Source organism: Panthera onca, chromosome Y, assembly GCF_046562875.1.
Source record: "Panthera onca isolate mPanOnc1 chromosome Y, mPanOnc1 haplotype 2, whole genome shotgun sequence".
Classification (NCBI taxonomy): Eukaryota; Metazoa; Chordata; class Mammalia; order Carnivora; family Felidae; genus Panthera; species Panthera onca.
In genome coordinates, this window is record NC_138358.1 from 23,765,348 (window position 1) to 23,777,868 (window position 12,521).

The following is a 12,521-nucleotide window of genomic DNA, read 5'->3' on the forward strand; positions in this document are numbered from 1 at the left end:
TCCGACTTCAGCTCAGGTCATGATCTCTTGGTTCGTGAGTTCACGCCCTGGGTCAGGCTCTGCGCTGACAGCTCAGAGCCTGGAGCTGCTTTAGACTGTGTGTCTCCCTCTGTCTCTGCTCCAAATATTAGTCATACAAAACTCAGTGCTTCTGGGTCGTGTCTGCTTAATGTGCAAACACGTTTCTGTACGTTCCGACCTTGAATTACCTCAGAAATCAGGAAGGCCGGAAAGACGTGAGTTTCAGCTGGACATGAGCTAAACGAAACGTGACACCAGCCGAGTTCTGGTCACGATACTATATTCAAAAACAAGCAAACGATACGAAACCCTACAAAACGTGTGAACAAGCAGCCGGTCACCTCGTCAACCATCTTCACCCTTCGGTCCCCACCACGGCGTGCCCGCTGTCGGCCAACGGGTCAGCGTGCTTCCGTATCGCCTGCCTTCTTCACATATTCATTCACACCTCAAGGGGATGACTACTCGGCCAAAAGTATCACGTGCCCAGAGTAACGAAAACACCTCCTAGTTTAAACTCTAAATGCACGTGGCCCCCCTATTTAATGACCGCAAGCCTAAGTCACCAATGAGACGACCTCTACGTTCTCCTGTACACACGTTGGAGCCGGCACTGCTGAGGAAGAGAAGCAGCCGTGAACCGTGAGGTCATGACCTGAGCCATCCAGGCACCCCAATTCAGGTCTTCTGCCTCTGGGGTCATGCGCCCCTATCCCCACAGTTCACTGTTATGCAGGAAAAGAGACTAGACGGGACCTCGCGGGGCTGGTGGAAAACCGCCTCGGGCATCCAATCTGAGATGACAGAGGAGGGGCGCCTGGGTGGCTCGGTCCATGAAGCATCCGACTGTAGCTCACGTCATGATCTCATAGTCCATGAGTTCAAGCCCCACATCCGGCTCTCTGCCGTCAGTGCGGAGTCTGTTTCGGATCCTCTATCTCCCTTTCTCGCTCTCTGTCCCTCCCCCACTCGTGCTGTCTCTCCCTCCTTCTCAAAAGTAAATTAAAAAAAAAAAGAGGCAAGAGGAGATGACCACTGCCGGCAGAATGCACACAGGACAGGCAGAAATTTGGGTGTTTTCAAAGATGGGGTTTTTGCAAAATGGTGGGGGAACGGAAATGATAGAACACAGGATAGATTACTTCTGTACTTTTTTTAGATCTCTTTTTCATTCTGTTGTTTCAAGTTTATCGGTTTATTTTGAGAAAGAGTGAGCCCGAGCAGGGGAGGGGCAGAGAGAGAGAGAGAGGATCCCAAGCAGGCTCTGCACTGTCAGCGCAGAGCCCGAAGCGGGGCTCGAACTCACAAACCACGAGATCACGACCTGAGATGAAACCAAGAGTCGGATGCGTCACCCACTGAGTCGCTCAGGTGCCCCTCAAAGAGCTTTACAAAAGCTAGAGAGAAAGCTGAATCCGACAGGCTTGTGAGGATGAAGTCAGTTCAAAGCGAGAGACGGGACGGAGGCGATCCCGGCAGGATCCCGGGAGACGGGGAGGGCACCTACCTCGTTGATGCTGATCTCGGCCTCCACATACTGAAGTCCCTTCTGCAGGATGGAGATGAGGGCAGCTGGCGGCACTAGCGTCCCATTGATGTTGGACTGGCTGATGTGGCTCTCAATACCGAACGTGAACGCCGAGTGGGAAAAACCTGCCGCGACAGAGAGGGAAGCCGGGGTTTCGCGAGGCCCGAAGGCGGCACCACCACCGAAGTCGAACGTGCCTCGTTAGCGGGGCACACGTGGCCGTGGGACGCCCAGCTTCGGGTCTGGGGAGAAGCGGAGGGACGGGCAGGGCGGAAGGGATACAACAGGGTCAGACCTGCTTGCAGGGGACGGAGACACAGCTTGAGAGGTAGAGCCATTTCGGCGTTAAGAGCCAAACAGAGCCCAGCGTGCCCTGGCTAAACGTTGTGCCAGTGCACCTCTGGGCTTCCTCTCCGCCTTCCATCAGTCCCTCCGGAGCTCCCCGTCCCCGAGTGGCCCCCGACCCCGCTACAGTGCACACAGGGCACCTGTCTTTAGTCGGGCTCCGAGCGCTCAAGGCGGCTGGGGGTAAAGGAACCACACAAGCAAACATCCGAAGAAAAGGAGGCTGTTCTGGACCCGCTGGGGTGGCTTGAGCTGTTTCATCTGATAACTGGTCGTTATTAGAGATGCCAGCTCCCCCCACCCTTCCCTCAACACTCGTCGGTCAGGGTGGTGCTTCCGGAACGCAGCAGACAACGCCGGTTCCAGGAGGGGCGGCAACAACGCAGGGCAGGGGGCAGGAGCACTCATGACCCACGTGGGGTCCTAGGGCGATGGGGAACCCGCAGTGGCCCTTCCTCAAGGACAGTAAGGGGGCATCTTACTGCCGGAGTCCGCGGCTGATGCAGCCCTTCTCCACGAGGGGGCAGCCCAGTCTGCTGGGGGTACCGCGTTCACCTTGCTCGGTGTGGGGAGGCCGGGGTGCCGGGGAGCTGGGAAGCCTTGTGGGGTGGAGGCTGTGTGATTAACAGGGACCCCTCTGCTCGGCTCCCAGGCTGGGGGTGCGGTGGGGCCAAAGGCACTTGTGACTCTGAACTCTCTCACCATTTATACTGTGGGAAGAGAAGGGAGCAGTTCTGAGGTGAAGCGTCTACCTGCCGGCCGCCCTGCCCACCGTTCACACACGGCAATGCTGGAGTGTCCCCGGCGTCTGTGTGTCCCACAAGGCTGGACCCTTCGGACCTGTCTCAGAGTTACCCCCTTGGTGTGGCTTCTCCTGGGCTGGGCCAGCCCCCCCGCTGCTTGTGGGGGTCCTGCAAACCCTGCTCCCAGGGGGGTCTCCCCAGGCAGCACGACCCATCCCCGCTGGCTCATCCTACATCCTACGTGTGGCCCTCCAGCACGGGACTCCTCGGGGTCCCTGCCGCCCTCCCTCCCGCGGCTACAACGCCACCTTCACCCGCCACACTGACGACGGTGGCAGGGAGCAGGCCCGGCCTCCGTCGGATTCCACACGGCAGGCCCTGTGCCTCGCGTGGGCAGGACCCAAACAGCCGAGGCAATAACCACAGTGCTCAGCAGATGGGAATGTTCCTCCGTGAAAGGAGGCTTCCTGTGTGTGCGGCCTCCTCTCCTTTCTCTACTCTCCACTCCTCCTCAACCCAGGCCTGTCGGCTCCCCAGTGCCTGATTATAAAGAATATATAAAAACGTGGACTTTATTTCACAGAGTCGTATGGTAGCCGCTGTTGGTTTTACAATCCGCTGCACAGAGGCTGCGAACTGCCTCGCACAACTGTAAGCACCTAACTGAGGCCGCACGGGACTGCCCCTCCGAGGCCCTCCCCGCGGGCTGCCCCCCGGCCTGCTCTTCTCCCTCCTCCTATGTGTCCCCCACCCCTGTGGCCATAACACAACCCCATCCCTCCCCCACCACACCCCTGTGGCCATAACACAACCCCCACCCCTCCCCCACCCCACCCCTGTGGCCATAACACAACCCCCACCCCTCCCCCACCTCACCCCTGTGGCCATAACACATCCCCCCTCCCCCACCCCTGTGGCCATAACACAACCCCACCCACTCCAGTGGCCATAACATAACCCCCACCCCCTCCGGTGGCCATAACACAACCCCCACCCCCTCCAGTGGCCATAACACAACCCCCACCCCCTCCAGTGTTAACCAGTGACTATATCCTGAGTCTCAGCCCTGCTCTCGGCCCTGCTAGAAATCTTATCTCCAAGCTTTCATCTGTCAGGTTGCCAGAAGTGCAGATGGAAAACCCCAGGTGAGTGCACAGAGCAGGAGCAAGTTGGTTCCTGGCCCGACTCGCTCTTGCCTGGGGTCTTCACCATATACCCGGGGCCACAGTGATCTGTCCGTCTTACAAACTCCTGACTCTCCCTGCCTGCTGACCCCACTCACCCGGCTCCTGCCTTCTCCTCCATCTGCGGTCTCGACCAGCTAAGGGCACGGGACACCGGATTTCGAGGGCCATTTCTTATTCTCCTGGTTGGTATCTTTAAAGGGCCTTGTGCAAGGAATTGCACGAACAATAAACATGATGGGCAGGCCTTGTGTGGTGCGTCCTCTCCGCCAGGCACCGCTCCAACAACTCGCCACGACTTCCCTTAAAGCCTCTTGGTAACGCTCTGCCTCGCTACCCCAAGTGCAACTTTCCCTTTTACAGGCCAGGTCTTGAGATCCCTCCAGGAACCCACAGGCCCCAGACACTTGGCTGGGGCTGAGATCCAAACCCGGGCAGTGGGAAACCACTCTTAGCTTCCTTGGTGACTCGACCTAAAAACATCTACTGATGCCATAATCAGAGCACAGCACGGAGAGCAGACAAGGTTCCTAAGAAGAGGTCGATCTCAATGACTCAGGGGCAACAGCAGAAGAGAGGTCAAGCTTCTGGTGTATGTCTTAGTTTCTACAGTCGGCAGCTGTAACAAAATCCCACAGACCGAGGGACTTACAAACAACAGACACTTATTCCTCACGCTTCTGGGGGGTGGGAAGTCCAAGATCAAGGTGCCAGACAGACCTGGTGTCTGGTGAGGGCTGTTCTCCGGTTCATAGACGGCCGTCTTTTCCGTGTCCTCACGTGGCAGAAGGGGTGCGCTAGCTCTGGGTGGGGGCGGGGGTGGGGGGTGGGGGTCTCCTTTAAAAGGACACGAATCCCATGCGTGAGGATTCCGTCCTCACAACCTAACCACCTCCCAAAGGCCCCACCCGCTAACACAATTGACAGCGGGGGTCAGGATTTCAACATAGGAATTCGGGAGGGGACGCGAAATGCAGAGTATTTCCTTCCTCTGTCCCTTTTTTCTTCTCTTCCCAACACCAGCCACAGAACTGCCACTTAAGGCACACAAAATCGCAGGTTCCAACCGCATTACTTCCTTTAACCAAACCTGGGCACTCTGTCCACTATCTCTACAGGGCAGCTGCTCAGTTGCTGTGGTTATTGCCTTACACACGAGAAGAGTAAACATTGGAGAAATTAGGTAAGTGGTTCAAGGCTCACGCACACAATGAGCGACGCTGCAGTAAATGTCACCTCCAGACTGCATGACTCCAGGCTTCGCTGTTTCACCCGCCCCCTCCGCCGCCCCCCGTGACACCCACAAGCACAGGAACCAGAATTCTCAGCTCCTCTGGGTGGATGCCACCTCCGTTCCCAGGCGGGACACGCTGGTGGTTCCCGGTGCCGCACGGGCAACGTGTGAAGGACGAGGTGCAAGCTCACGTCTAACTCAACGCCCGTCCTTGATGTCCTTCTGCATCCGGGGGCTTAAATGCTGCCACTGAGGTTTCGTTGCCCGAGTTTCTGATCTCTCTCCGTGATAATGCTTTGCAATATATATTGCACTTCTAGAAGGTGGCGAGGACAATGTTCCGTGAAGATGTGTTGCAAGACAGGGATGAAGCAGTGAAGATTAACCCAAGCGGCGGGAACCTAAGACTGCAAAGAGTGTGGGCGAGGGATCGTGACAATGAACTTCCCCCGCTGAAGCAAAGTGACTGAGCAGATAAAGGTATACGGGAGTGCCATGACCTTGAACACGTGTCATTGAAACTTGTGTCCCCTACTAGAGGGCACAGGAAATCATGACTGGAAACCAGATATCTTCAGAAACACATGCGGTATTGTTCCACGTCACTGCTGACACGAGTCCCTCCTATTTGCTTAGATTTACATTAGCTGCCGGGACTCCCGGATGGCTCCCTCGGTAGAACACGCAACTCGTGATCTCAGGGTACTGAGTTCAAGCCCCACGTTGGGCATGGAGACTACTTAAAAATAAATAAGTACATAAGTAAATAAATAAATAAAATCACCTTAGCTTCATTTCTTTGGGCAAATCTATGCATGACCTCTCAATGTTTTTGGTTTCTTTTTGGTTTGGGGCTTTTTTTTTTTTCTTTAATCCATCTGTTTTTAAGACTTCCTTCTTGCAGGAGGGCCAGGTGGAGAAAATGTCAGCAACAGGCGGACCACTGGGTCTGCCCTCGATCCCCCATGAGTGGCTGGGCCAGGTCGCTTCATTTGGCTGGGCCTCTGTTTCCTGTTCTTCGGTATGGGGTTAGCAAGGACCTCAAGGAGCTGATGAGAGAAGCAGCTGTGACAGTGACACGGCCGACACACGGTTTTGAGTCTAGAGAAGACCACGAACCCGCAGACGGGTTCTTTCTCCACCTCTCCTCATTTGTGCAGTGAGGACACTGGACGAAGCAGTCACTCGCACACTTTGCAGTCCTGACGCTCTTTCGTGGTGGAACAGAGAGATGTTCACAGACTACGCAAGCAAGGCCTGCTTGAGCACCTGGTCTCAGGCCACGGCGCCCGTGAGAGGCGCCATCTTGGAAGACTGGCGTCTCCAGACTGGATGCCTCTCCCCCGGGGGGGCCCACACTCTACCGTGCCGGCGCTGCTCTCTCCCCAACTGGGCTGCAAGGCTAATGAGCGCATTCACCTCCAGTCTGCCTGAGACGTAGGACTTCTGGGCTTTCTGCCTCTTCGGCTTTCCTGCAGCTTTTGACGTACGTCTTCTTCCGCCCAAGGGGACACGCATACCAACAAAGCAGTGATATCAATGACAGAGACGGAAACACTCAGGACTGGCTCAATGGCAGGTGTGGAAGTTGTTACAAACAACTTCCGAAGAACAGGAAACAGAGGCCCAGCCAAATGAAGGGGAATAGAGAGCTTGGTGGCACCTCGATGGAAGAGCTGCGTGAGGGCAAAGCATTAGTGCCCCCGCTGCCTAACCCTCAGCCGGCCTGGAGTCGTTACTGAAGCCAGCAGGCCTGCTGCCTAGGAAGAGGCATCCCCACTACCTCTCTCGACAGCAGGACTTCTCAGCCGTGGCACGACTGACATCGGAGCCACGTCATTCCTTGTCGTGGGGACCGCTGTCCTGTGCCCCACAGGGCGTTGAGTAGCACCCCTGGGCTCCCCCCACCGGATGCCAGTGGCGCCCCCCTCCCAGTCTTGACAGCCCACAGTGTCTCCAGGTACTGCCTGGTTGACCCTGCCATGCTTGAAAACCAGTGACCTGAGGAAGTAACCCTCAAGAGACACTATCCGTGGTCCACTCCCATTTCCACTCGATTTCAAAACCCAACAGGTACAGAGCTGCCGGTGAAAATCAAGCCACCCTCTCTCTCTATGCGAAGGGGTCACAGAATTCAGATAACACACAACGATGCGGACCAGCCATTGAGCTGAAAATATTTCCAAGGAGCAAAAAAGGGTGTGATCATGATAAACTGGGAAAGCTTTAAAATAAGCACTACGTTTTAGATGAAGCACGCAAGACCTTCAAGAGTAAAGTCCTTTCCATCTTCCTCGTGAGAGAGGGAAACAGCGTGAGCATGAATTGGTCTTGCCCAACTAGGCAATAAAACGAGATTTAAAACAAACAGAGCGCTCGTTTTCTGTTTCTTGCCCTCCCCACACCGCTAAACCATACCTCTCTCACAAATGGCTTCCCACACCACTTGAGTTAGCTGTACAGTGAACCATTCTGCCTGCTTAATATCGGCCTGACACATCAGCAAAGGCTGCTGGATTATCACTCGCCGGCCCTTAAAAATCCTGCTGATTTGGCAGGGAGACGCAGACACGGGAACGCCAGGCAGACGTGGGGTTGGTTTTCCGTCTTTAGCTGCAACAGATACCAAGGGCCCCAATCTGAGGCATCTTTGAAAGCAGGGTCTTTATTAAATACTTAATGAGCCTGGAATACAGACATCCACCCAAAGCCCACGCACGGCATGTTTATTTCGAACTGTCTGATCGGGGGAAGGCCAAGCCTGGCCCACTGCTTGTATCTGCAAATAAAGTTTTATCGGAATAAGGCTACGCCCACGAGTTGATACATTGTGTGTCACTGCTTGCGTGCGACGACGGCACAGCCAGCCGAGTATCTGCGACGGACAGGCTGGCCCACGAGGCTGAACATAGTTACAACCTGCAGCTTTATGGGAAAAGGAAGCCAACTTGTGTGTGCGTGTGCGCACGTGCGGAAAAAGAAACGTCACGGCCTCCTAGATGTTTTTCATTCCTTCCTGCTGTGGACTCGATGTCTGTCTCCCCTCAATCCCTACGTTGAAACCCACTCCGTGAGGCAATGGTGTTAGGAGGCGGGGCCTCTGGGTGGCGATTAGGTGATGAGGGTGAAGTCTTCATGAAAGGGATTAGTGCCCTTCTATCAAAGAGGCCCCCAGAGCTCCTGTGCCCGCTTCCCGTCCGTGTGGGGTCCGTGTGGGATCCGGTCATCCCACGGAGACCATCCGCGAAGCAGGCGGCGGGCCCTCAGCAGACACCACACCTGCTGGTCCGCCGGTGTAGGACGTCCCGTCTACGAACTGTGAGAAAGCAGCCTCTGTGTAGAAGCCACTCGGTCCGCGGGATCCTGCGACCGCAGCCCAAAGGCACGGAGACCCGCTTCCACTGTGCCTGACTGCGTGGAGGTCGACAGCAGCAGACGGGGCCTCCTTCTCGCTAGGCAGTGGCAGACAAAACTGTCACCCTAACGGCACCCATTCGCCACGGGGACTCCGGCTTTCCTGCTCGAAGCAGCTAGAGCCCGCAGGCTGGGCAAGCCCTGCGCCTCAGCAGGCGCCTCGAAGCCCCTCAGACGGTGCTGCGGGGCCGGGGCCATGTCTCCGAGCTTCCCCTGGAAGGCACAGACAGGAAGCGGAGGGGGCGCCTGGGCCGGAAACACGTGCCTGCTCGGCTAGAGGATGACCCTGCTTATTCCGGTCTCTTGGTCCAGAATACTGGTTGGTGGGTCTCGAGTGAGGGCGATTCTGTCCCCCAGAGGAAGACCTTGGCAATGTCTGCAGATACGTTCGGTTGTCACAGGTGTGTGTGGGGGGCGGGGAGGGTGCTGCTGGCATCTGGCAGGTAGAGACTAGGGACGCTCAGCATCACACAAGGCACAGGACGGCTCCCATGACAGAGTGACGGGGGCCAAATTTCAACAGCCGGAGGTTGAGAAACCCTGCTCCCGAGTACCCCCTGTTCACCGCTCCTGACACCTGCTTATTAGTCACCACGGCTGTGGCCAGGCGTCCTTGCTGCCCAGAGGCCTATCTCGTCCCCTCAGGAGGAAACGACTGCTGTCTCTCCTGAGAGGCCGCGGCCCCTGCACGAAGCACTCTCTGCGTTCGTGCATCTCCCGGCTGCCAAGAAGACGCCTCCTGCCTCCAGGAAGCCCATCTAGATTCCCTCCATCACGCACAGAGCAGCCTCCTCGGGGACAGCCCCCCGCGGCTCACGACGGGTTTGTGTCAAGGAAGCTGAAGGAAAGCTAAAAGAAACCACTGGGGTGGATGTAGACGAAGGGTGGTAAGAAACTGAACAAAACGGAGTCCTTGCTATTTTCAGAGTGGAGCTTGACGGAGAAGGACAAGAATTAAGGGCGTAGGTACAACAGCAAAACAGAAGGAAAACGGGTTTTAAACAAAGATGACGGTGCCGTACGAGGGGCAGTTCAAACAACCACCAAAGAGCACTGCTGGGCATACACACACCTGAAGAGAAAAACTATGATGTTATTTGAGAACAAGAATAAAGGTGATGATATTCGGTGCTTATTATGTGGATTGGCCCTCTCCAAGAATTAGCTCAGAGAGCTGGCAGCAGCCTATGAGTTCGTCATATTGACTCCGTGTAAGCGATGGGGGAAACTGAGTCACAGAGCAGGTAAGCGATTCCCCCAAGGGCACGCAGCCAGCAAGTAGACATCTGACCGACTCCACGCTCTTCACTCACAACACCACACACTCCCGAAACCTCGAAATGATTCAGGCAGACTTTAGAAAAGAGGAAGAAGGTCGTCTAGTTCAGCCATACGATTTCTAGCACATCTTTTAGGCAAGTAAGTTGCAAACAAGTTCTATGTTGCAAAAACTAGGAGGCCGAATGCTTTCTGTATTACAAAAAGCAAACAAGGATGAATTGTATCTTTCAGACACACTCCCCTGATGAGAGCTGCCTCTGGAATAAGAGTGACGGCAAACAAGCCAAATCAGACGCAGCGAGGGAGGAACGTGGTACTATTTCTTTGCGGGTGTGAAGTCGCACTCTTCAGCAGGTGCTACGAGGCCTGGGTCTGCCCTCCGCGGCTCTCTGGCTTCCTTTTCTGGCGACCAAACAGGCACAATTAAACGATCTCCGAGGTCTCTTTCAATCCTAAGATTCCGGGTAGAGGGAAAAAGGGACCTCACCGTCCCATCAAACCCACAGGGCTTTAATTTAAAGAGGTGACTGAGCGGCCACCCAGAGGGGTTCAGGCCATAGAAAGAATGGATCGCTTGTAAGTCCCGAAAGAAGGGGTCTCACCACACCACACGGGGCCACGTGCAGGGACCGGGAAGCCGCAGAAGACAGAGGACAGGACATTCCTGGGAGTACACTTTCACCAGTATAACGGAGAGGCAGTAGCGAGGTGGGGATGTCCCCAGGGGACGGGAAAACAGGCAGTTGAGAGTCTGTGGTTGGGAGGTTTGTAAAATGACTCGAGCGTGCCTGCGAAAGCCGTCCTGTGAGGGACAGGTGAACGGCCTTGGCCGCTGGGAGGGCCCTGTGATTCAGGGGTGGCCGACGGCCACCGGCTAAAGCACGGATCCACTCCCCACGGCTCCAGGGCAGGGATTTTGCAAGAGTCATTCTGAAAACAGAACCAGGGACCGCTCATTTGTTATGGGGCACTTCCTTTCCTTTCTTCGAATATCGACATTCCTGTAACATCCCTATCCACGGGGGAATCAATATTTCCTGGATCGTAAAAGTTTGTGCAACACGACGGCAGCTGTCTGGCAAGCGGCTGTCTTCCTCTCGGGGTGGGGACGGGGGTGACTTAAGGTGGTGGGGGCGGGGCGGGAGCTGACAAAAACAGATGGAAGGGAGGCCAAGGGTCATGACATGCTAGCTGGGTCACATAAATCAGACACACAAACACACAGACGCACACACGGAGCGAGAAGCTGTCAACACAAAAGGTGACAGAATAAGAAAACACACACCCTCACATCTTTGGAGGCTCATTTGCGGTCGGTTCACTTCTCCTGTTTGGAAGTGATGGATTCGTCTCACCAGACGGTTACATCTGCTGCCCAAGAAGCAATTCTCACCGAACGAAAACTCTACTGTGACCCGTGGCAAAAAGCACAAAACTATGTGGAGAATTCTTTTGGACTGTGTCTTCATCGCCACATGTGCTCCTATGAGCTTTACATTCAATCTCTTTATATATACATGTGAATATAACACCACATGTGTGTGTGTACATATGCGTCTATATAAAATCCTCGAGACCGAGCCCTCACCTTCTCTCCTAATTCTCGGACATTCTGCCACAGAAAACTTGAGTGCAGCGAGGACGTTTTTATGGGCTGCAGCCCTGTTCTAGACGACCCGCACAACATGGAATCTGGTGTAAAATGGACCGCCTTGGACGGCGCCCAAAAGAAATACCAGAAGGACCTCGTTAAAATAGGGTTTCGCTTATAACATCTGGCCCGGACCCCAAGGGTGGCGGCTGAGTCCAGCACGGGCCTCTGACTAGTGCAGACCGAGAGGCCTGCCAAGATTTTAATATCCTCTCAACATGGGAAACATCCAGGAGGGGAAAGCATTAGTCAGGTTATAAACTAAGGTTGTTACTTCCTCCCAACAACTGGCCGGGGCAGAGGCGGCCCCGAGAGTGGCTCACAGAGCCGCCTGCGCTCAGCCTTCCAGAGTGTCGCGGGACCTCCGGGCGCAAACATACCGCCTGCTGGCACCCCAGCCCCCGCGAGTCTGAACCCTCATGGATTTGTTATTTGGAAATTGGGAAACACACGAGCACAGAAGCCAAGCCAGAGATTTGTAATGGAGAGCGTCATTAAAAATTACAAAAAAAAAAAAAAAAACAACTTATGGGGGCACCTGGGTGGCTCAGTCGGTTGAGCGTCCGGCTTCAGCTCAGGTCATGATCTCGCGGTCCGTGAGTTCAAGCCCGGCATCGGGATCGATGCCGTCTCTCTCTGTCCCTCCCCACACGCTCCCTCTCAAAAACAAATAAACGTTTTTAAAAATCTTTTTAAATTTTTAAAAAATTATGACGTGGGGAAAACACAGAGAAAGCAATCTGGAAGACAGAGGAAATAACTCACATAAATAAGTACACTTGAATAACTAAACCTGATACAACCAGTGTTCTCACGTAGGAGAATTTCTTCCAGCCCCCTTTGTCCCCGCAAATTAGTCTGTATGTTAATTCTTACGATCGCAGAATTCCGTGTTGCTGCTTCTTTACCTAACGCAACGTAAGCACGTCCCCTGGGCGCTAAGTGGACTTGACGGCCACCATTCGGACAGATTCTCCATGTTCCCCCGTCCTTTGCTCCCACAACCTCCAGATTTACTGTCAAAGATGAATCCGTGGCTTCCACACGCACAGGGCTCCAGCCTTCAGCCGCCTGGCGCTCAGCTGCTGAACCACCTTCCCAGTCCTTTCTGGTCCTTCCT

At 54.9% G+C, this 12,521-nt stretch overlaps 1 protein-coding gene across 8 annotated transcripts in view; it reads right to left on the minus strand.

The window, feature by feature from the left end:
• LOC145714972 (F-box-like/WD repeat-containing protein TBL1X) overlaps nt 1-12,521 on the minus strand; it is a 229,568-nt gene that overhangs the window by 23,203 nt on the left and 193,844 nt on the right. For all 8 annotated transcript variants that reach the window (XM_081794549.1, XM_081794550.1, XM_081794548.1 and 5 more), the window contains one exon: nt 1,529-1,674. In XM_081794549.1, coding sequence (XP_081650675.1) covers nt 1,529-1,674 — 146 coding nt within the window. The remainder of the gene's footprint in view (nt 1-1,528; nt 1,675-12,521) is intronic.